This window comes from Folsomia candida, unplaced genomic scaffold (assembly GCF_002217175.1).
Source record: "Folsomia candida strain VU population unplaced genomic scaffold, ASM221717v1 Fcan01_Sc001, whole genome shotgun sequence".
NCBI classification, from domain to species: Eukaryota; Metazoa; Arthropoda; class Collembola; order Entomobryomorpha; family Isotomidae; genus Folsomia; species Folsomia candida.
This window is the reverse complement of record NW_019091193.1, coordinates 3,627,946-3,651,985: the sequence shown is the minus strand read 5'-3', so window position 1 is coordinate 3,651,985 and position 24,040 is coordinate 3,627,946. Positions and strand designations below refer to the sequence as shown.

General features: G+C 36.5%; 5 protein-coding genes across 6 annotated transcripts; 2 read left to right on the top strand and 3 right to left on the bottom strand.

Moving 5' to 3' along the window:
- Positions 1–1,226: 1,226 nt before the first annotated feature.
- Positions 1,227–3,856, top strand: LOC110841947. 2 transcript variants are annotated; one of them, XM_035846767.1, is made up of 7 exons: positions 1,227–1,296; positions 1,359–1,495; positions 1,577–1,841; positions 1,926–2,899; positions 2,968–3,090; positions 3,224–3,482; positions 3,566–3,856. In XM_035846767.1, the coding sequence occupies exons 4-7, from the start codon at positions 2,885–2,887 to the stop codon at positions 3,784–3,786; spliced, it is 618 nt and encodes a 205-aa protein (XP_035702660.1). In that variant the 5' UTR covers positions 1,227–1,296; positions 1,359–1,495; positions 1,577–1,841; positions 1,926–2,884; the 3' UTR covers positions 3,787–3,856. The 2 variants fall into 2 exon arrangements, 1 of the variants encoding a protein (XP_035702660.1); XR_004833745.1 differs by having other exon boundaries at positions 1,233–1,296; positions 1,359–1,472; positions 1,926–3,090.
- A 7,654-nt stretch (positions 3,857–11,510) lies between these two features.
- On the bottom strand, positions 11,511–12,414 carry LOC110841956 (caspase). Its single transcript, XM_035846806.1, has 3 exons — positions 12,271–12,414; positions 11,743–12,180; positions 11,511–11,681 (listed from the first exon to the last, which is right to left on the bottom strand). The coding sequence occupies exons 1-3, from the start codon at positions 12,412–12,414 to the stop codon at positions 11,511–11,513; spliced, it is 753 nt and encodes a 250-aa protein (XP_035702699.1).
- On the bottom strand, positions 12,041–14,944 carry LOC118433953. The gene is made up of 10 exons (XM_035846484.1): positions 14,472–14,944; positions 14,233–14,383; positions 13,913–14,132; positions 13,625–13,734; positions 13,432–13,542; positions 13,160–13,339; positions 12,983–13,069; positions 12,676–12,882; positions 12,271–12,473; positions 12,041–12,180 (listed from the first exon to the last, which is right to left on the bottom strand). The coding sequence occupies exons 1-9, from the start codon at positions 14,513–14,515 to the stop codon at positions 12,441–12,443; spliced, it is 1,143 nt and encodes a 380-aa protein (XP_035702377.1). The 5' UTR covers positions 14,516–14,944; the 3' UTR covers positions 12,041–12,180; positions 12,271–12,440.
- A 1,022-nt stretch (positions 14,945–15,966) lies between these two features.
- On the top strand, positions 15,967–20,152 carry LOC118433940. Its single transcript, XM_035846459.1, has 5 exons — positions 15,967–17,869; positions 17,943–18,092; positions 18,183–18,314; positions 18,383–18,493; positions 18,584–20,152. Exons 1-5 carry the CDS (start codon positions 17,762–17,764, stop codon positions 19,442–19,444), a joined length of 1,362 nt encoding a protein of 453 aa, XP_035702352.1. The 5' UTR covers positions 15,967–17,761; the 3' UTR covers positions 19,445–20,152.
- A 2,447-nt stretch (positions 20,153–22,599) lies between these two features.
- Positions 22,600–23,166, bottom strand: LOC110849713 (serine/threonine-protein kinase 17A). The gene has a single exon (XM_022097184.1). The coding sequence runs from the start codon at positions 23,164–23,166 to the stop codon at positions 22,600–22,602; it is 567 nt and encodes a 188-aa protein (XP_021952876.1).
- Between the last annotated feature and the right edge of the window lie 874 nt (positions 23,167–24,040).

The following is a 24,040-nucleotide window of genomic DNA, read 5'->3' as shown; positions in this document are numbered from 1 at the left end:
TTGATTTGTCAGTAAATGTATGAGATATGATCATGAGAAACCCCAACGAATAATTTTGCTCTCTAGTGTATTACCGTTGTAGGAGAGGGATTTAGTTCTACTTAGGTTACGTATTAAAATTCAATTATCCTCATCATCATATTCAACTTTTGTGGGGGTAAGTTCAAAGTTGTTTCGTGTATATTCCTGCGTCTGTGGCAACTTCGGTCTTGTACGGGAGATAGCGGACAAATCCCAGATTGTACAAGGCATCTCGAACGGCATATTTGTGATCCTCGACATCCTTGGTACATATAAACGCAGATTACGTGATCATTGGTCCCTCCACCGACTTCAACTATATAAATTTCAATGAAAAATTGAGTTGTTATTATGAAATAAATATTTATAAAACTATCTACAGTTTAGTAGATTTCAAACTAGTCTAGTACCGAAATTATACTCGGAACCATTAAATTATGTACATGGCATTATTAATATACAAAGTTATTCCCATGGGGAAAATAATTCTCATGTTTAATAAATGATTAAAAATAACTCCTTCGGATTATAGTGCAAATAACTTCCAGAAATTCAGAAATAAATATTGAAGAAAGTAAGCTAAGCACACGCCGTGATTGAGAAAATTCTCCCCCAAATTGCAATTAGGATATTAAGTAAGAGGGATTTTAATTAATATGCTGGCGATGGAATATCTATATTTTTGTCGTAGGTCAACCCTGGAGAGTAAATACCCCCGACAGTAACAATGTTTTGTTTGTACCAGTTTCCTTAAACTTGGAACCTTTCACATACAAATATTCCAAATGGGATTAATCTTAATGGAGAATTTTTAATACAGGAATCGTGTATAATCCACATAATTGGTAGCCTTGTCTACCCTACATGTTGTTGTACAATTAGTCAAACATTTCATTTAATGGACTCAAACCAGACTCATTTAACCAGTTTGCACAATTGCAAACATACACTGCAGAAATACATGCATTTATTTACTGTCTTCGGAAAACAACATGCAAACCCAGTTTTTACTAAAAAAAATATGTATGTATAATGAAACTGCACATCCCATCCCAATGTGTCAATGGTAAGCATTTTTTTTGCAAAAGTTAAAATTAAAGACTAGTCTAGAATTGATCAAGTGCACCTCGTTAAATAAATACAAATATGCGCCTGAACATCTTCAAGCCCAAATTTACAGTTTAGATTTCACGTCTCGTCGATTTAGTCTGCACAAAACTAATCTGCATGACAGACCTCGTCTTGAAGCAGGAATTTAATATGTCATTTATCACAGTAAGTTATATTGAAGTATAAATTTCTACCAATATCGTTGCTAATTTGATTTTTAAACTCAGACTCAACACATTGGAACAATCCTTCTAATCAATTTCGGAATTATTAACTCTAATATTGATGATGTGGGAATAATGGTCACATTTGCAAATACGACAAGTTTAAGGCGAGCTCGGGTAAAGAATTTCAATATTTATGGGTATACTTAGATAATTTATCCCTTCAAAATGCTGGAGATTTAAAACTTAACAAGATAACTTATAAGTTATTGATTTCACAGCAATTTAATTTACCTGGCGGTGGAAATTTGAATTGTTATTATTGCAATGTGTACATCGATGGGAAATATCAAGCCAACAGCGGTATCGGATATCCGCCAAGTGGTTGGACTCCATCTGGCGGCTGGTATCCCCAAAGCGGCGGGAATCAACCAAATGGCTGGTATCCACCAAGTGACTGGACTCCATCTGGCGGCTGGAATCCTGGAATTGCTTACGACCCGAACAACGAACCTTACTACCCTTCAGATGGACCTGATCAACCAGGTGAATTTTTAATTAATTTACATACCCCGTCATTGCAAGAAAATCGAAATATACATAAATCTTTGTCTAAATAATTTCATATAGAATACGCCCCCCAGAATGGCGGCTTTTGCAAAAAAATGTGTCCAAGGGCTTTCGTCTGTGGTCGATGGAAATACAAGTACAGCGATTGCAAGCAGACGCCGAAATGTCCAGTCTGTGCCACGCGCTGCAACTTGAGCTCAAATGCACCGGGAGGAGTATGTAGGGAACGCTACACAGCTCCACCACGTGACCCTACTGATTCAATTTGGAATGGATAAAAAACTATAAGCACAATGTCCACAAATTTGTAAGCTATCGGGTGTTAATTTGGTCAACTCCTTGTAAAAATTGTTGCCTGCGTTAATATCAGATTTAATTTACGTACTTACTCGTTACGAAATTTTCAAGACTTGCATTGATGCAAATGATAGGTTTAAAACTGGTATTAATAAGCCCCGAAAATCATGCAAGTATAAATTCTTAAAAAATATAAATGGTACCGGTTTGATGAAGAGGTAAGATCTTAGGATTACAAATTGAGGTCAGCTTTGAGTTATGTATCTATATTTATGTTAATTGTATGTAAAGATGTAAACATAAGGTATGTACGAATGCAAATATTAAGTTATGTGGGATCAAAATCTTGTATTTATATGTATACATATTTATGAATTTATTTTTTCATTGTTTCTCCACTGCATCAGAAATGCATGCATGCATTTATTTACTCTCTCTACCAGACAAAATGAAAAAACCGGATTTTGCTATAAAAAAATATGTAATACTGATAAAATGGCACATCCCAATCGGTCAATTGTATTTTTTGGAACGGTTAAAATTAATGGCTAATGTAAAGTTGATCAAGTGCACCCAACATCCATATATGTAAATATGTACCTGCACTGTACAGGCTGCACATCTTCAACCTCAAATTTACAGTTGAGATTTCACGTCTCGTTGATCTAGTCTGCACAAAACTAATCTGAATGACAGACATCATCTTGAAGCAGGAATGAAACATGTCATTTATCACAGTAAGTTATCTTGAAGTATAAATTTCTATCAATATTGTTGCTAATTTGATTTTTAAACTAATTGTAAGATTCAACACATTGGAGCTATCCTTCTAATTAATTTCGGAATTATTACCTCTAATATTGACGATGTGGGAATAATAGCATCGAACGCAACATTTGCAAATACGACAAGTTTGAGACGAGCTCGGGTAAAGAATTACAAAATTTATGAGTATTGCTTAACATAAGTATTAGAATAATTTACCTATCTCTTGGAAATGTAGAAGAATTTAAAACTTAATAAATTAACTTATAAATTGATTACACTAATTGATTTCACAGCAATTTAATTTACCTGGGGGTGGAAGTTTGAATTGCTATTACTGCAATGTGTACATCGACGGGAAATATCAAGCCAACAGCGGTATCGGATATCCACCAAGCGGCGGGAATCCATCTGACGGCTGGTACCCACCCAGCGGCGGGAATCAAGCAAATGAGTGGTATCCACCAAGTGGTTGGCCATCTGGCGGCGGGAATCCTGGAATTTCTAGCAACCCGGACGACAATGGTGCTTCTTCGGAAGGACCTGGCGAACCAGGTGAACTATTAATTTATGTACATATCCAATTTTTGCAAGTACTAGAAGAAAACAATAAATAACCCTTCTCTAATTTCATGTAGAGCACGCACCCCAGAATGGTGGTGGCTTCTGCAAAAAAAGGTGTCCAGGGGCTTCATATTGTGATCGGTATAAATACAAGTACCGAAATTGCAAGGAGACGCCGAGATGTCCAGTGTGCGCCACGTTCTGCTCTTTCCGTTTAAATGCACAGGGAGGAGTATGCAGGGAACGCCACACAGCCCCATCACGTGACCCAACTATGTCAATATGGCAAGGATAAAATGTCCAGCCCACCAATATGCAAACTATTAGTTGTTAAGTTTTTCAACTCCTTATAAAAATTGATTCCGGACTTTTATACCAGATTTGATTTACTTATTCGTTATAATACGAAGTTTTCCAACTTGAGTATCATTGATGCAAACGACAGGTTTAAAACTGGTGTCAGTCCGAAAAATCGACAAAATCGTGTACGTACTGAAGCTGGGCTCGGATCTGCGATGTCTAAAAAGTCCTGTTTTGATGGGAATCGAGCGTGCACGCGCTCTCACCTACTTTAGCAAATTTTAAACTTTGTCTTAGAGATGCGAAATTTGGCATGCACATGCACCAACATATGCTGCATCATAATATAGCATCAATTCCCGTTCCATTCGCTATAAATTTTTCAGGAAAAATCAAAAACCAAACGGAATAAGGGTGACATTTGGTTTTTGATTTTTCCTGAAAAATTTATAGCGAACGGAACGGGAATTGATGTTATATTATGATGCAGCATATGTTGGTGCATGTGCATGCCAAATTTCGCATCTCTAGGTCAAAGTTTAAAATTTGCTAAAGTAGGTGAGAGCGCGTGCACGCTCGATTCCCATCAAAACAGGACTTTTTAGACATCGCAGATCCGAGCCCAGCTTCAGTACAAATCATTAAAAGCATATAGAGACCGTACCGGTTTGACTATCTGTAATAAGACAGGTCTAAAAATTAAAAATTAAGGTCAACGTTGACTTATTTATATTACTTGTATGTAAATATTTAAACATATGTAAGGCATGTTAGTATTTAGTTATGTGGGGCCAAAATGTTGTATGCATACATACATACATATTCATGCATTTATTATTTCATTTATTTTGGACCTGTGATTCAGGTTTAGCTTGTCTGACCAAGGATAAGTAAATGACACATGTACATTTTACTCAAATTCTCCTTACGTACGTATGTATGTAGTTATATTTACGTGTACGTATGTAGATACATAGTCGCGATTTTATGTTTTTTTTATCCGCATACTTAAGTTGCATAAAATAAACACGTAAGTGTATATGCTTATGTATAGGTAATCGAATTTCATAAACATCCTCATACATAATTGTACTGTTTTTACACGCAATGCGATAAAACCATAGATGAATATGTATGATAAAACTATGGGTTGGTTGTGCGTACAATTTTTCTTAAATCAAGTTTTAATCCGAATCATGCCCAACCATGAATATTGAACACATGTAATCGATTATCGGGCAATTTTGATTTTTAAAATCAATTTTGAAGATTCCAATACTGTACGTGTAATGATTTATGTATGTAAGTCATTGGCAAAGAATTCCATTATTGATCAAATTTCATTTCGTATCCACTTAATTTCTGCCAGACATAAATAATTTGATTAAAGTTTAATCAGGTTCTCGTCAACATCAATATTTAACAAAACTAATATATAAATATTTAAAAACCCATTAAACTTGAAACTATTTCTTATCTAATTTCTGGGTATATGTAATTTATGTATGAAAAATCCTTTCCCGTGTAGTTTTATAAAAGCAATCCAATCAATTTTGTCCCCTAAACTTTTTGCAATCGTTCTTCCTACGCAAGGAGCCATAAAACGATAAAAAAATACGCATTCATTCCTTCAACAAATCGCATGTTGAATCCTCGACAAAATTTTTTCGAACTCATTTAACCCCAAAAAATAATTACGATGGCCGTTTCTGAAACATTAAATAAATTAAAACTTCGAATTTTTAATTACAAACGTACTCCTCCCCTTCCAAAAAGTCTCTTGAGTCCTGTCACCTTCACCAATGTGGTATTCGCGCTGCGATGGAGCAGCTTCTGGCGAAGTGTTCCGTACCATTTCGACCTCGCCAAGAACATCTTAATCCCCACGAAGAAATCCATACAAGAATTGAGGATAATGACGCTTATTCATACCATTCAGTTAATGTACTTTGGAATTGTGTTAATTTTTCTTGCATTTGAGAGAAATCTGGTTATGTTGATTAAAACACGAAATTTGTTCGATATCGCGTACGCTTTTCTGGTCAGCATAACGACAACTGCAGTTTTTGTGGGAGTAATTAATATCGGATATTTTAAGAGAGATGAGTTTTCTTATTTTGTCAATAATTCGACCCAATACTGCATCAATATGAGAGGTTAGTATTTCAAGTTGGATTAATTATGGCTACGTATTTTGCACGTGAGTTATATTAAATGACGCGAGACATTTTGTGAACATATTTATGTATGTGTTTTAGAATTTTTGAAGTTCCAAAATTCGAAATGGAGCAGAAAATCTAAAGCTGTGACTAAAAAATTAACATTGCACCACATTGCGTGCAAAAAACTACCGATACCATATGCCAATGAAAACTGACATGTTAGTCAAAAGAATAAATGCGTGTTTCTTATTGCAGAAAAATTTGCAAATCCAATGCTTGCTTGTAAATGGAGGAACGGTTGTGAAGAGTTGATGGTACTCATGAAAATAATTATGATTACTGGACCAGCCATATCGACCCTGCATTTCCTCCGACATCCCGAGAAAATGATTTATGTCACGTCTCTGGTTCCCAAAAATTCACCATTTTACTATCTGTGTTATCTATTTTATGCGTGTGTCCGTCTATGTCTTCAAATGTCGGGATCAGCCGCCGCAATGGGGCACGCTTTTCCAGTCATGGGTTCAGCGTTCTGTTTGGTGTCACTGATTAAGGAAATTCAGTAAGTCTTTGATACTTGCTTGGTTTTAAGATGCACTGCAATTACGACGTCTCAAGGGTCACATAAATTCGTTGTTTTCTTATATCATTTTACCCAGTCAGTCGTTTTGTATGAAGCTCTCTGTCTCAAATTTCCATGTATTTTCACCCGGCCAATGTTACATAAATATTTACCACCACCTATTGATTACCAAATTGCACACATTTCTGAACATAATACTAGCTTAATAGTAAATTGATAAAAAATCGTTAAACAAATGTGTCTAATTTCGGAATTTTTCTGAAAATTACCTAACTAGCAGCATATGTAGAAGTTAAAATAAAATAAATCCTTTATTAATTTTCTACTTTTCCAGACCGGGGCAAAAGGTGTACCGCATGAAGCCCTCGTACCGTTCCCCTTTCAATCTACGATTCACGATAAGGACAACCCAACTGATGTCCATTTATCTAAACAACATCATGCGAAACATCCTAATAGTCCAACATGTCCTCATCACGTGGTCAGGAACGCTCTGTATCTACTCCGTTATCCACTTTTGGGATAAACTCACTCTTCCGGCACGTGGCGTCTTGACGTCCACCGCCTTTGGCGTTCTTGGCTTGTGGACAGCAATTCTTACAATTGCGGCTCATACGTACAAATTGAGCGAGAAAGTTGAAGATGAATAGTTGGAGGCATTTTACAAAGTGGACACTGTTTGAGAAGAAGGTTATGAACCGTTTTAGAAAGTCAGTGAGACCACTTCAGCTAGAATTTGGGTCATTTTATGTCATTCGACCCAAAAAAATTATGGGTTTTTGGAACACCCTGGTCTGGTTGGTTGTCAGGGCGTTGCTCAGTTTTCCGGAAACTAGTGCTTGATCGTTCAAGTACCAATGTGTGTAAGTATGTTGGTCTGATGATGACTGAGTTTATGCACATATTTATTAGTACATTGGAGTTTTATCTATTTATTACAAACAAGGAGTCATAGTATGCCCTCCAAATCTAGCTTTATATATACACGCACATATGTATGTATTTAATCTAAAAAAAATGTCAACAACCACAAGGTTCGTAAAAATCGTAAATATGTTTATCTTGTCCAATCACCTTTAGATACGTCAGAAAACTGAGCTCGATCGACCACATTGGGTGAGGCAATATAAAGCAGTAGTTTGACTGATTATCTTATGTGTACATTACTGTACATTATGTAGTATTACATATGACGTTAAGGATATGAAAGTCACAAAATCTCGATCATGACTTAAACATTTATAAGTAAGTCTAAAAATGTTAAGCACGATGATGGAATTTAATAAATTATGAAATTATTTTAAAATTAAAATTACATATGTTTAAGTCCTGACATCATGTGCATATATACACATACTTTTCATGTCAACTTACTTAACACTTTATGTAGTTGGCTAGCCGTAAAGAGTAAAACATCAATAATAAAATATCCTCAAATTGGACAAACTTGACCAAATAATCCTTCCTTACATATTTTATGCTTATTTGTGTAGCATAAGTTGTGCTGCACAACACCATGCATTCATTTCCGTCAGGATTAACTAAATAGGAACAAATGTATTTATGTATGTATACAATCATGCACAAACAAAATATGTTTAACAAAACAACTAAATTCCTTCCATGGGAGGAAATCTAACACGAATGTAGTTTATTCAGTCTAATAACGAATCATGACCCTGTCGGGTGTACGTTTTTAGCATTTTAAATTTTACGAAAATGGAGAATAATCGTTACCCCAGAATCTCCATGATTGGACTCTTTCTCCTAATTTATGTCCCCACGTGTCTCGGACAGTGCGACTTAATTACATTCACAAAACGGGAAGAATTAGGTAGTGGGGTGTGCTTAGGATGGAATTATGTCCCAACTACGGGAAATATAACCTTTCAGTTGCAAGTGAATAATCCAGTGGGAAAAGGATATTCTGGGATTGGTATTTCTCGCGATGGAGACATGGCAGGGTCCGACATTTTCGTCGCTGGGGCGTATGCAGATGGCCGTGTTTACTCATCGGTAAGGATTTTCTGTGCAAATTTCCACTTCAATTTTTGATGCCGCATTGTATTAAAAATATATATGTATGTATGTATTTGTACAATCTTACAAATGCTGCGTAAAAATAATACAAAGTCGTGTTCATACATATTTATATGACTCTACCAAAGTGGTATTCATACAATGAAGTAACAAGTCGGTATTAAAGTTTTGCGATATCGGTAGCAAAGTTTTACGGATCGGTACAATTTTAATACCAAGTGGTAACAACTTTAATACCGAGAAAGTAATATCTGCGTGATAATAGATTTCAACATTGCACGAATTTTTGCATAGGATTGTATCGGACTGGGGAATAGGCAATTGAAAATCGACAACAGGAAGGATTGGACATTATTGCGCGCGACTGACTCCAGAAGCACCACGTTTCTAGAGTTTTCAAGACCGATCGATACGGGGGATCGTGTTGAAGATGTGACAATTCCAGTATGCTAAACACGTTTTGAATTTATTTGACGAGTTGACGAGTACCCCATCTGTGACACGACATTCTTAATAAATATGTTTCTTAAAACTACATAAACTCCAGCAGTTAAATCATTATCAAAAATTTTGATAAATACAAGTGGTATCAAGATAACCTTACCCCGCCGAATCTCAAGGCCATGCGCGCACAACGACAGGCTCGATGACGCATTAATCTCCTAAAAATGAGGGTCTCGTTTTTAGGTCACTCTGGTGACCGTAATATTTTGCCATTTGAGGTCAAATTTGGCATACGCATTGCCCATCACATTCCCCAGGGTGGTTTTCAAGAGTTTTGACCTAGGTCACCTACGTGACCTTCCACAATTCACCAAACTTCTTGCAAAATATTTGGTTTTTACACTCTAGTGACAATACTTTTTGACCGGTTGAGGTCAAACTTAGCACACGGACTCGCAACCATATTCCCCCGGGTGGTTTTCAAGGATTTTGAGTTAGGTCACTTCAGTGACCCTACAGAGGTCATTCGAGTTTTATGACCTCTGTGGGGTCACTGAAGTGACCTAGCTTAAAATCCTTGAAAACCACCCTGGGGAATATGGTTTCGAGTCTGTGTGCCAAATATGACCTCAAAGGGTCAAATATTACGGTCGCTAGAGTGTAAAAACCAAATATTATGCTAAAAGTTTAGTGAATTGTGGAAGGTCACGTACGTGACCTAGGTCAAAATCCTTGAAAACCACCCTGGGGAATGCGATGGGCAATGCGTTGTACGTAAATTCTGCATTTTCCTAATGCTGGATATTCCAAAATAAAAGTTGCTGGCGCTGTTATCTCAAAGCATGCTGAAAGGGGCAAAAGTTTGTATTTCTCCGTTCCACAGAGATTATAAATGTTTAACAATAATAAATGTTTTTGAATATTATGAACAGGAAGGGCCAGTTTTCGTGCTTTATGCGTGGTCCGATTTGGATTACCCGTATCAGTATCACGGAGTGGCAAGAAAAGGACGTAAGTCAGTAACCCTCATTGAAACTACACCAACTACAACCACATCGCCAACTACAACAACGCCAACTACAACCACTACACCAACTACAACGCCAACCACAACTACAATGCCAACTACAATGCCAACCACAACTACAACGCCAACCACAACTACAATGCCAACTACAACTACAATGCCAACTACAACTACAACGCCAACCACAACTACAATGCCAACTACAACTACAATGCCAACTACAACTACGACGCCAACTACAACTACAACGCCAACCACAACGCCAACTACAACTACAACGCCAACTACAACTACAAAGCCAACTACAACCACAACGCCAACCACAACTACAACGCCAACTACAACTACAAAGCCAACTACAGCCTCAACGCCAACTACAACCACAACGCCAACTACAACTACGACGCCAACCACAACTACAACGCCAACTAGAACTACGACGCCAACCACAACTACAACGCCAACTACAATCCCAACTTCAACCACTACACCAAGTACAAATTCTACGACGCAAAGCACAACTACACAGACAACTCAGTCGACAACGATACCCCCGGCCAAATCAGGTCAATTGGATTCATGGGTGTTTGTACTGCTGGGAATTATATTTGGGATCTTGGTATTCAACTTAATAATTGGTGCGATTAGTACTTACTTGTACCGGAGACATAGAAAACGCAAAGGTGTCTCACGAAGCGTATAAGTCACTGACTTAAAATCAGTGTTTGCATATTTATTAGGAACAAGGAGCATGACAAATCTGCGAACGTGGATCAAACAATATGTACCTAAGTAAATACTTACTTGGACATGCATACTCAAAGACATATTGCATATGTAATGTACATATGCAAATAATGGGTTTTATTAAATATTAATTATAGAATTGTACTTATTCACAGAGAATTGAAGCGACAAAGACATAATACATATGTCGGCATTTACGTACTAAAATATGTAAATACCTATTCATTGAAAATTGGCGTCGAGGTTAAACACTTTGTACCAGTCCACTTTATTAAATATGCAATTAAATTCTTGACATAGTTGAAAGGAGTTGCAGTTTTGTATTTTCTAATATGTTATTTACTACATTTTGAAGTTTTAAATGCTCTTTATTTAGAAATTCAAGAAGTAATATACATACATACATATAAATATGTGTATAAAAGGAAGGTAAAACTATTGCATGTATCTTTCACATACATGTTCATAATTAAAAATAATTAAAAATAAAAATTTAAAATTAATTAACAACTGACTTTATTTTCGTCATCCAGATACGCATCCTAAATTATAATTAATGAACGTACTTAGCTATTTATTTACGTACACCATCGCGTCTAAATAATTAATTTCAAAATCGTTAAGAAAATTCAAAACAAGAAATTATGAAAACCAAGAAAAAATGCATGGATTTAAAAATCATTTTTTCACAATGTAGATTATAACAACATATTAATTTATGTTTCGTCCATATCTTCAATTCCTTCGTCTTGTCCAACCAATTTTGGGAGATCATTATTTTTCTGTGGTAGCAAATAAAATTTGGAAAATAGAAAAGACGCCCAATGTGAGATTGAAACCGCTTGCGACTTTGATTTCAATATCTCGTCTGCTATATGTTTTTGAATCTGAAAAGTTACAAGATTTCATAAAATAATTAAATCCAAACTTGTTAGTAAACTGCATTACCTTGCCCATCAACTCAACCATATGCATATTGTGAGCATGGTTCATCATAATCTTTACAAGGTAATGCATGAACAGCGATCCTTGAGTTTTGTTTCGATAAGCCGAAAATCCGGGCAGAGCTGGCAAGCAGATTAGGATGTCGGATGGAATGTCATTCTGCATCTTTAGGCACGCCGAATAATCCGAAATGGCAAAATTTTGGCAAGATTCAAAAATGAACACTTTCGGTTTCTTTTCGAATTTGGGAAATGATTTGTTGGAAAATGGTTGAACAATGTCGTGGTAAATGTTGGCATAGTTTGATCCTCCACTCGATGGATTTTTGCCGGTTAACTCTATCTCGTGATTGTGACCGTGGCCCATGAAAATTATAATAGCAGAGTGAGCCTTTGAAGAGACCAAATTTTTTTTATAGCCACTTATGTGCTTCTCCAGCGTCTACATGTACATATAAAAAAATTAAATTACTTACTAAAAAATAAATTGGTAAATAAATATGTTTGCGATTAATTAATGCCAACTATTTACTTTGTTATCCTGAATATCCGTGATGCAGCAGTTGGTATAAATTTCATATTCCAACTTCTTGAATAGTTCGGTAAGCAATTCGACATCAACTTCTGAGCCGCATCTAATCCGGTCTTCTTCTTCCGTTTTGTGTGGGTAGTTCATATTATTGATTAAAAGAACGACACCCGCTACGCCCTCACGGGGATCATTTGGGTAAAATCCTAATATTTTTAACGAAAATAAACTAGATTAGTTTAAAACTGTACTCAATATTGAGGTACATAAATCATGAATCTGTATAGCACTGGTGTAATATAGATTCATGACATATATGTACAAACATGTATTTAGCTCAAGATTTGCAAATACTTATGTATGTAGATACATAAGTACCGACTTAAATAATAATTATAAATGCCATACCAAGTCCTTCCTATTTTGTTCCCTTGCATCTTTTACGACGTTTACTACGTACGGCGTCGGTTTGATTCCAACCTTGGCTTTTGACGTTCCGAGTTCTTTGTCAATCTTGTCCTGCCGCTTTTTCTTTTTCTTGCCAAAATTTATAATTTCTTCTCCTTCATCTGCAAACCAGCCATCACTGTCCTCCCCGTCAGAGTCTAAATCAGCCTAGACACGTGATAAAATATTACATTAATTCAAATTCTCCTGGCATCTACATACATATGTGAACGCAGAAATTTAGATGCGGCTTATTTATGTAACTGACCTGTATCGGGGTTACCACTTTCGCTAGTTCTTTCACATTTATTTCTTCAAGCATCAATGGCGGCGCAAAGTTGGACCCGCTTTTTACCTGTGGCACCAGTACGTAAATAATATTCAGCATATCAATCAAAGCTAACAGGAAAGCGAACCTTCGAAGCAAATATGGTTTTAATCTTACATTGTTTCTCCTCAATTTAGCATCGATTGTAGCGTTAAGAAGTTTTGTAAACCTTGAACAGATTTCATTGTCGTCCTTGAAGTCGTTGACGTCGTCAATTTCCAACAGTTTATTTGCGTGCTTGTCGAATATGACGATTCCGTTGATCAAATTCCCATTCGAGTTTGAAATTGTAACATTCTGGAGTCGAAGTATAGTGTAAATCAAAATTATATATTTTTATTATTACATAGCTTGATCCACAATGTGGATTCCACATGCATTATACATACCCGTATAGTCACACATATCTTTGCTGTAGTTTCAACCCACTTTTTCGATCCTCTCTTCTTGCATGATTTTCCACTGCAGCGGTATTTCCCATCTTTATCGGATTTATCGACCTGTAAATTTAGTTAGCAAAAACTCCAAATATGTATGTCCATTTGTATGTACTTGTAGCTAATTTGTAATTGCTCGCCTCACCCGTTTGGAACACTCGGAGCAACCAAGATATCGGTAAACTTCACCCGACGTAATTACAATTGATGACAAATTTGAAGAAAACGCACCCCGTTTTTTAATTCTTTCAGCAGCTAGATACATAAATATGTATATTAATGGCGTGAACCAGGTAGAAATATAAGTTTCATTCAATAAAAAATTCGCTACAAATTGGATTTAGCTTTACACGTATTTATCCAGTGTCCACTATTAAGTAATTCGTATCTATTATAAACACCTTATCATTTATAACAGGCTAACATATCTTACCTGCATTAAAATCATCAGTCTTAATAGAAGAACTGCCACTTGTTCCCGCTTGTGGTATGGAAACATTCGAAACGACATTATTTCCATTGTTCTGGTTGCCGGCGTCATGTGGAACACGAACGAAAGTAAGGTCAAAATTACAGGTAGATTTACTCTGGTACTTTTTGTCTCGTTTTTTAGCGATAAAAGTCCCTGACGGAAATTTAACACTTTGTCCAACCTGAAATTATTTGAAGTATATGATCCGAATTTCAGAGTTGAAAGTGTATTGCAATTTCTTCTCAAGTAAATATTGTACTTATGAATATGAATTAGTTTACCGTATATTTTTTCGTGAATTCAATTCCAACCTTGGGGAATGCAAGTGCTTCAATTCTTGATGTCCTTTGCCCAAGTAGAATCTTCACGCATTTCTCACCACTTTGTTTTTTGAATTCTTTTATTTCAATAATCTTTATGGTAAGTTCGTTGCTAAAAAAGATTTGAATCAGATTATTCTTATGAATAATTTGGCGATCATATAAATATGATAAATTATGATTAATAATTTGTAAATTACTTTAAAAATCCTGCTTTTATCTGGTTTAACTTCACTGATGTCATTTTACTCAGAGTTATTAATTTAACAAGTGGTTAATTAATATATTGGATATCAAGTTAAAATTATTCACCCCTTTGGAAATGAAGAATTGAAATGAAGATATGAAATGAAGAAATGAAGATATAGGTATCTATGTACCTACATACGTATGTACGACCGTTAACGAAAAGGGTTAGAGGTTGGTGACACTCTGATCGAATACTGAATTGACGGTTAAAAATGTGCATAGATATTTATATATCTAAATATTATGTGTAAATGCGATTCTATTCATACCGCAGTACATACAAGCAAACTTCATTTTAAGGACATTGGACACATTGTATGGCTTCGAATCCAGTTAATCTTACCTTGTGCATAGTAAAAACTCAGACAGACAAAGTTAACAGACACATTAATACAAAGAAGGGATACAGGGCTGGTTGGGTTAATTTAATCCGGTTATTAATATATGCATAGATATGTACATATGTACATGTGTGCAGACAATGTGCATATTTAAGTAAACTGAAGAGTATATAAATATTTCCGGGTGGCAGATATTTGCACGTGTTGAATAACATAAAAGTCACTGCTCGGACGCTTACATACATTTGTACATTTGTACATTTGTACATACACTACATACATTAGTACTTACTAAAGGGAGGGCAGCCTGGTGGATACGAATTTGGCCTTGAATAACCCCGGAACGGTTTGTCGTAGCGGGTCAAAATTTTGAACAGACGAGCATGTTATCCTCAGATAGTTGTGTGTAAAATTTCAGCCCTTTACTTTCAAAAATGCCTCCCGTACAGCCCCCAGAAGTTGAGACACTCATTTCAATTTTTTCCAAACTCCGTCTAAAAAATTCGGTCTCCGCAGAAAGAATTTCTTTTTAAGTATCCGAACCCAAAGAAGTCTATTTGACTTATATCAGGGGATTGTATAGGTATTTCACTATTCGAAATGATTTTTATCCCCAATCTAGGTTCAAGGTCATTTGCATAATCTTGGGTCAACTTTATCGTCTGGGAAGACGCTGCGTCACGATAAAAATTACCTTATTTATTTTTTTACCGTGCTATTTAGGAAAATGTTACTCTAAAAGTGGTTTCGAGACACGGTCAGCATATTGCTTTGCAGATTTCTTCACTTTTTGGGGGACTTTGATACGTGGGAGGACACCACGATCGGACATTGCACCCACAACTTAAAACTGTTTACAAAAGTTCTCCTCACGGGAAAACACCAAATTTCGTGAATTTTTTTTCGGCATTTGTCGTGTAGTAAGCTCTTCGAGCTCAATTAGTAACTTGTAGAGAAAATAGTGCTTCGTCAAATGTGACAAATAACTCACTCCTATTCCTCAACAGAAAATTTAAATAAAATTTTTTGTAAGCACGAGCCAGATTTTTTCTGGAACTATTTGAAATGAATATCTCAGCTTCTGGGGGCTGTGGGGCAGGCATTTTTCAAAGTAGAGGGCTGAAATTTTGCACACAACTATCTGAGGATAACATGCTCGTCTGTTCAAAATTTTGACCCGCTACGACAAACCGTTCCGGGGTTATTCAAGGTCAAATTCGTATCCACCAGGCCGCCCTCCCTTTGGTATTAGAGACTTAGAGATTTTTTGTATTTTTACTTGTACTGTACTGTGACTACAGTACAATACAAAAATTAGTACAAAATTCAAAAGACCTAGAGAATTTCCATTATTTTGTACTCTGAAAAATTGTACTGTAAAACTCCGCGAAATAGATGCGTCAAAAATTGAGACAAATCAACTCATGATATACGAAATGAACCTCCTTCCACGAAGTGTGTTTAAAATTTCAAAACTTAAAATTCGATATTTTTGACCCTTGACCTCGTTTACAACAGTCACCAGGCTGATGTAATCCGAAATGATAGTGATTTTTGAACTCCTCGCCTCAAACTAAACACGTCTGCAACGGTGCAAATAAAAAATAAACATTTTTGACCTTTGACCTGGTCTACGTGGTCACGGGGTCTTCGTACGTTAAAACTGTGTCGATTTCTGAAATTCTCGCCCAAACCCAAGTCTAAAACAGTCGACACTTAAATTTTGACCTTTGACCTCGTCCTCTCGGTTATGGGTTGGTCGGAGGTCAAAAGTATTGGCGAATATGAATTTTTCGTTAAATTTCCTTTAAAATGATACCGCATATGAAAATTAAGGTAGAATTTTGCGTTTACTTCACGCCAGGGTGACCTTGACCTTGACCACAGGGCGCCCATCTTCGAACTCGACCTAGGGTCAAAAATTAGAAACAAAATGGCGAAAACGGCGTCTGATTATATTGAGGCGTTCTAGAGATATCCTACTTGCCAACCCTTGACTCTTCCACAGTAGTACAAACTGAGCCCGTGTTTCAATTTGTCTACTGTAGACTGTAGAATTAGTACAAAAAGCTGATGACGTCATCATCTAGAGTCCACAGTACAGTCTACAGTCGAAGTACAAGGAATCTCTAACTCTCTATTAATGATATACATATGTACATATGCAATTGCATTTGGTAGATACATATATGTATGCACGCTACGAATACATAATTATGTACTTGCTGCGTTCGTATATATGTATGTACAATGTGCATGCAATTCACGAGATTATAATTATTTATGTATTTTTATTCATGCACAACCCTGATCAAATAATAATAGATTTATTATAGCTAATGAACATTTATGAAAAATACTGCAAATCATCTAACAAATGATATTTTCTAAACAACACATTTTCACCTTTTTCTCTGCAGATACATAAATGATTTATTTTACTAAAAGACACTACAACTTATTGTAGTGTCTTTAGTCTTGTAGTGGTGTAGTAAAATCACGAAATTTCGTTTCGCTGTAAATGCATATGTATGTGATCCTTTATGCATTTTCCTTGATTTTCGTAAAAAAAATCAAAACACAATTTGGGTACCCGCAAGCTGAGAAATAACCATAGTTTAAAAAAAACTGCATAAATACTTGGGTGTTTTTTTAGCAGGTTGCCAAGTTACTTTATCCAAGAAAAACAAAGTATTTTTGGGAACCATTTCTCATTTTGATTTTTTTACCATCCACGTACGTGCCCAAGGGTAAGCAAATCCATGAGACTCCGCTCGTCCCATTATTATCGAGTTTCACGATAAGCCAAAACATAACTCCGTATTTTTTGATCTCGCGTTGGATGAACATTTCTCCAACTTTTAATTTCACAAAATTGTTTCACCTGACCGAAATAACCGATGGACAAATCAGCCCTCCCTGCTGATGGTGTGCTTGAGTCCAAACGGGGAAATTCACAGTATTGTAATATGCGCTCGGCTATCCTGCCTTATCGGGACCGTGAAAAGGTAAGTTTTCTATTTATTTTTGCTACATGCTATTGAATGCTGCAATTAATTAACTATATGTTATTGTACACAGTACACCATCGGCGATAAGTTCACCTCGTGGGAGGCACAGGGCCAATTAATCTTTATAAGTGTGTGGGGGCATCCTAATTGGAACTTCCTTCCCACTTCGCTCGTGGAAATTTCCTGCGAGTTTGACCATTTCTGGGTCAAACCTCTCGAGGTGAGCGACCCTTTGCTCATTTATTACTCATTATATATTATTATATCAGAGGATCCAAATTATTACTGATTAAAAAATTTGAATCTTTAGGGAAACTTGGTTTTAAAAAATGGAGTAAATCTTGACCTCAACGTTAGGACACGGCTGAACTTTGGGGATGAACTGGCCTTCACCAAACACCGTAACAACGTTGACCACGGCCTTGCCATATTCACTTTTAAAGTACATATCCATAAAATAATACAATGATTGAGTATATAGTGTGATGACTAGTTTTGTGCTAATTTTAGCAACGGGAGTACGTTAGTAATTGGGACAAGTGCGATAAGGCTTCGATTAAGGGTGTGCCAGATGATGTGGCTAACTTGGCTTTAGATTTCACACCAGATCGCAATCAATTGGTATGCATATTTAAAACTGTTGAATGCTTTCTATGTATGTCTATATTATTACCCTGAAATTTGACATTAAAAATTCCACTACACTTCTAGGTATTCTCTCACATTCTATCCTATCTCCCCCTCGGAACCCTGAAAAACGCTCGACTGGTTTGTAAACACTGGGACGAACAAGTGTTTCCAATCTTGCGAATGAAATCCGCCATTGGTTTCGAAACTCGATTCCATCGTGATGATGTGACCACTCCATCCCACCAGTTATTCCAATACGTCCATGAAATGAGGAATGTCGCACCATGGCCAAATTGGAAGATTTGGTATCCACTATTACCAACCGGAAATGAATGGAACGACGTCGAGAGGAAATGGACCGTAAAATACATCGAGGACTTGGACTGGTTTCTTCATCCCAGTAGAGGACACAATGTCAAGAGTTTATCGTTGTCGTCTGTATTCGTTATTTCCGAGCGGGGTTACTGGATATTTCTCAAATCCGTTACTCAGTTGAAGGACACCTTGGAAGAATTGCATCTCGACTTGGATAATATACGAATCTTGGATCAGGATGGCAACGAGATTAAATATGACTTGGATCCTATTAGTTTCAAAATGCTGAAGAAATTTTCACTAAACCTCACGTCCCGTGAATCTGCCCGTGGATTGGATAATAAACAATTGACTGCCCCCTGGATAAAATATTGGGCGGATGCGATTAAACGTGTGGAGTCCATCTATTCGCGCGGTTGTGATTTTCTGGGGTCACGATTTGCACAGGAGTTACAAATCAATGGGAAGTGTTATCAAAATTTGAAGGATATTCAGTTAACATGCAAGCCATCGGTTGCAATCAATTTTCTCACCGAGTTGGCCCAAACCGTGACGAATTTGACGCTCACCATGCCAATGAATCACAATGAATTTCATTTCGTTACACCCCCAAAGTTCCCAAAGTGAATTTTGATTTGGTTACGCCCCCAATGTTTCCAAAAATGAATTTTTACTTGGTTACACCCCCAAAGTTCCCAAGAATGAATTTTGATTTGGTTCACGCTCACCATTCCTCTGGAAATACGAGACCTGAGAGACTTTGAAAATTTGATCAATAAATTCGCCCCATCTTTGGAATTACTGTCTTTTATAATCTCCACTAAAGGCCTTGAAGAAAAGTCTCGCTTCGTCCTCAATCTTCCATGTCTCCCGAGGCTGAAAAAGTTGGATATTTATTTTGGTTTCTTTCAATACATCCGCAGTTCCGAAATCCGTGCACGTGAGGGTCATACAATCAAAGATGTGGCCCGATTCCGGCTCTCTCGTTTTGGTGGCGATGACCTCAGTATCGACTATGAACGTCACCTTCCCTCGATCCGTAGCATCGTCGTGAAACCAAAATTTGACGTCAGTCCGGCTGAATTTTGGGACACGTATAGCGACCTGTTTGACAGTCTCCTACCCAAAGAAGAAGGACAGAGTTGCCAGACTCTGCAACGCTTGAAAATTCCCACCTGGGATGGCAAGATTGGGGAAGGATATCTTCAAGCTGGCCGACTGCCGAAAGTCTTTCCAAGTGTTCGGAACGAATGGATGCACGATTTACGAGAGATGATTAACGAATGAAGAACTTGATACAAAGTAGATAAATGCACATTCATGAGTTAATATGTACCAGTGTAGAATTGAAGATCATGAATTGTTAAATTGGGTATGAATCCTTTGAAAATTTTTTTTGATTAGCGATAAAAAAATCGGGGAACGATCATGACCCGAACTAAACTTATAAAATTTAAATGTACCACAAGCTCACATTAAAAAAAATAAAAAGATTGTTTCTCATAATTCGAGTTGAAGGCAAAAAGGTTGATTTTTACCTGTCGACAGTCAATATTCGGCGAGTTCAGAACGTTCACGTAACCTTGCACACATTTACAATAACTCAGGACCTCTTCTCGGATACAGTCGGTGAACCCCTTGTAAGCCCAACACTGTTCCTCATGGGTGCAGAGAATGTTATCATGCTTTTTTAAATTAAGAAGTTATTTTTTTAATGCGAGGGTATGATGCATACCTCACATGCATCCTATGCAACAAATTCATATATAAACTTATATATAAACTTTGCTCAAAACGGAGGCATTTTCAGGGCCCGTGAGAGGGGCGGGCAAGCCGGGCGCTTGCCCGGGGCGCTGAGGCGCCAAGGGGCGCCGAAGGGCGCCAGCAATTATATGATATGGTGCTTAGTAATTTATTAGCAATTTATAAGCGCAGCAAATAAATTTTTGGACCTGACTGTTGTAAAATTCATCTTTTGAATATTCTCTACAGCAATGAGTGATATTTTTCAGTTGCCATTGAGTAAGCCATAACTGGTTTTTGTGGCTTAGATTTATGTGGTTCTTGTTATCAAATCTCTGAGTACATACCTCCATAGCTTATTCCGGATTTTGCATACATGAAAAATGTACACAAATCCCATGGGATTTTTGTACCTTTTGAGGCAAATTGAAATAAACTTCTTTAAACTATTACTTTAATATTAACCAGTGATAATTAAATGTTCGGACTCAGCACGGAATTTTGAACATTTTCGTGCGTGACTTTTTGATACCATTACAAACATGTTCTCAAATTCTAGATTCTTGAATAAATTAAGTTTATTAGCCCAGGAGTAGTGGGTTTTAGAAAAACCCCGGTTCTTTTCGAAATTTGCCTTTGAGTTTAATATAGAAATACGCTCGACACCTTTCTGCGAAAGCACGTGTGCGAAAATTCAAATTCTTTTTCCCACTCACAATGCGAATTTTAATAATGTAAAATTAAGATTTACATTGGATGAATTTTATTTTATCGAGGTGCGAATTTTAAAAGGTTTTCCAGTCAAAACCTCGGGGCTTTCAAAAATTTTGAACTTTTCGAATTTTTCTGCGTGTTAAAAAGTTCGAAAACATGTTTCTGTAGAAGGAAATGAATTTTTTGATTAATGAAAATCCAACTTTATGGAAATCTTAAATTAAAGATTTTTTTTGTAAGTTTATGAGATCACTCAAAGCAAACTCTGGTGAACTCTTAAATTTCCAAAAAATATTGCGGACGAATTTCCAATACCAGAGTCAAGTAACCAATGAACATTTTTCGAAATTTTCAAGTTGGAAACGTTGCAAAATTTAAGAAGCCACATGTGTTGGCCAGGAAGCAATTTAAACTGAAAGTATATATCTCAGATTAGCGAAATCTGGTAGGCAAAAAATGGCAATGCTTATTTTTCTGGTGAAAAAAGTAAAATTGGTCCCGTGTGCATCTGAATTTTAAATGTAAAAGACCTACATTTTGATTCCTCTAGCTGTGCTCATTAATAAATCGAATTATTAGTTCTTGGACGATTCTAAAACAACAGCTTTTTACGCATAGGAAAAAGTATTTGCATAAAATATAAGAACCATGTGAGAAAAATATGACAAAAAATATGAGAAAAATTAGGGGCGCTCAAATATATTTTGCGCTGGTAAATATTTGGGGTCGCACGGGCACTGGGCATTTTGAGACCTTCTCGACTTTTATACTTTTCTCTTGCTATTAATTAAATATGTTCATAACAAGCACTTCTGATAATTTATCCCTGAAGTAAAAAAATCTAATAATCTCCTCCACCCAATCAAACTAAATAAATTATTTATTTTGAAACATTGATAAATTCTCGCAAATTTTCACTTCGGTGAAAATACATATGTACATACGCTTACATAAGTAAATACATACGCTATATACAATGTGAATTAATTAATTTCACATCTATGTAAAACTTCAAGTTTGATTTGAAACTGAATTCTAAGCCGGAGAATATTATTGACGACCAGGTAATTCGTGCCAAAAAACTCGTCTCAAAATTTGAGACTCCAACTTAGGCTGTCAGCTTTGTCCCACGCTAAAAAATTAACGTCCAGAAAGAATATTATAGGATCCCTTGACTGAACGAACTGAAAGAACTGAATTAGTGTCTTCTTGCCAATTTTAAAGTGTCACAATTGTAAAAGAATATTTTTACAACTTAAATTTATAAAGTATCCGACATTTTTATTCATTTCTGATTATTGATTTTTTTTAATTCTCATTCAAGTTTATTTTAACGATATGATTTTCACAACAGTCAAAGCCTCCTCAGCGGTAGGTCTTTCTTCCGGCTTGCGGTTCAGCATGGTCCTCAAGAGGTCATAAATTCGTGGCTGTGTGATCAGAAAGCCTTGTAAGATGCGACTGCAGCCATGCCTAACGTCGTCCAATCCCATCTTCAACTCCTCATTGCTGCAGAACGGGTGCAACATGACGAGAACGATAAGCCCCAAGGAAAAAATGTCCGTTTTGAAAGTGTAATCTCTATCGCCTCGTTCGATCTCCGGGCTGGTGAAATAAACTCCCCCAACGTGTCCGCTAAGGGCCGAGTCGTCAGTTGGAATTTCTCTGGACAATCCGAAATCAGCAATTTTGACAATAATTTCATCCCCACGAACGTTGAGTAGGATGTTGTTGGGGTTTAGGTCGCGATGAATTATACCCTCCGCGTGAATTGTAGCCAAACTGGCTAACATTGGCTTCGTGATTTTCACGGTGGTTTCAAAATTTCCAATTTTATCGAGATTTTGGTTATACCATGCGGCAAGGTTGATGTCCTTGTCCATTAGTTCCATTCTGATACACATGTAGGTATTTACCTCTTCCTCGGAAACGGAGGTTGGTAGTCTCTGAAAGTGTTACATTAATTTGTGAATGCTGAATAATGATAATAAATATAAATGTGACAGAACAATTGTCGCTGGGTTCTTGACGTTTGCAATAAATCAAATCGCCCGTATGCAGTAACTTTCCAAGACTTACTTCGTTGGGAGTTGGGGGTGACTTATTCGCTATAAAAAATATATTACCTTAATAAAATGCTATATATATATATATGTAAGTACATATATTAAATGTACTATTAGCAGGGAATTAATAAGCCTTATTAATTTTAGGACTGATATTACGACTCCCAAAAATTACTAGTGAAAAATAAACAATAAATCGAATTTACAAACAATTTTATCCTTAGTTAGTTAATTGAGCTGAATAAATAGCGAGTTCTAATTAATTGTATTTAAGTATAATTGAAAAATAATGCAAATTGCCTTACATTTCAATAGTTTTAACCATTCGGAATTAAACTTTTTTTTCAAAGGGCCTTCAAACCAGGCCTCGTGACAAGCGACAATGTTTTCGTGTTGATACAATTTTTCCATGATGACGACTTCTCTGACAAGTTTATAGAAGGCGTCCTCAGCACCTGAAGTTTTGGTGAGGAGGAGAAATCGACCCACACAAATCCGTTTGACTGCATATTCCTAGTTATCAATGACGTCGCGGACTTTCAAAACTTCACCGAATGAGCCGGCATCGAGATGTGCAAGCTCATGAAATTTTCGGTGCGGCTGCTTTCCCTCAAATAGTATTGGCTTAGTTCGGGTCATTTGGATAGGTGTTCAGAAGATGTATTAATTGTATAAACGGGTAATAAGGTTTTATGTTGAA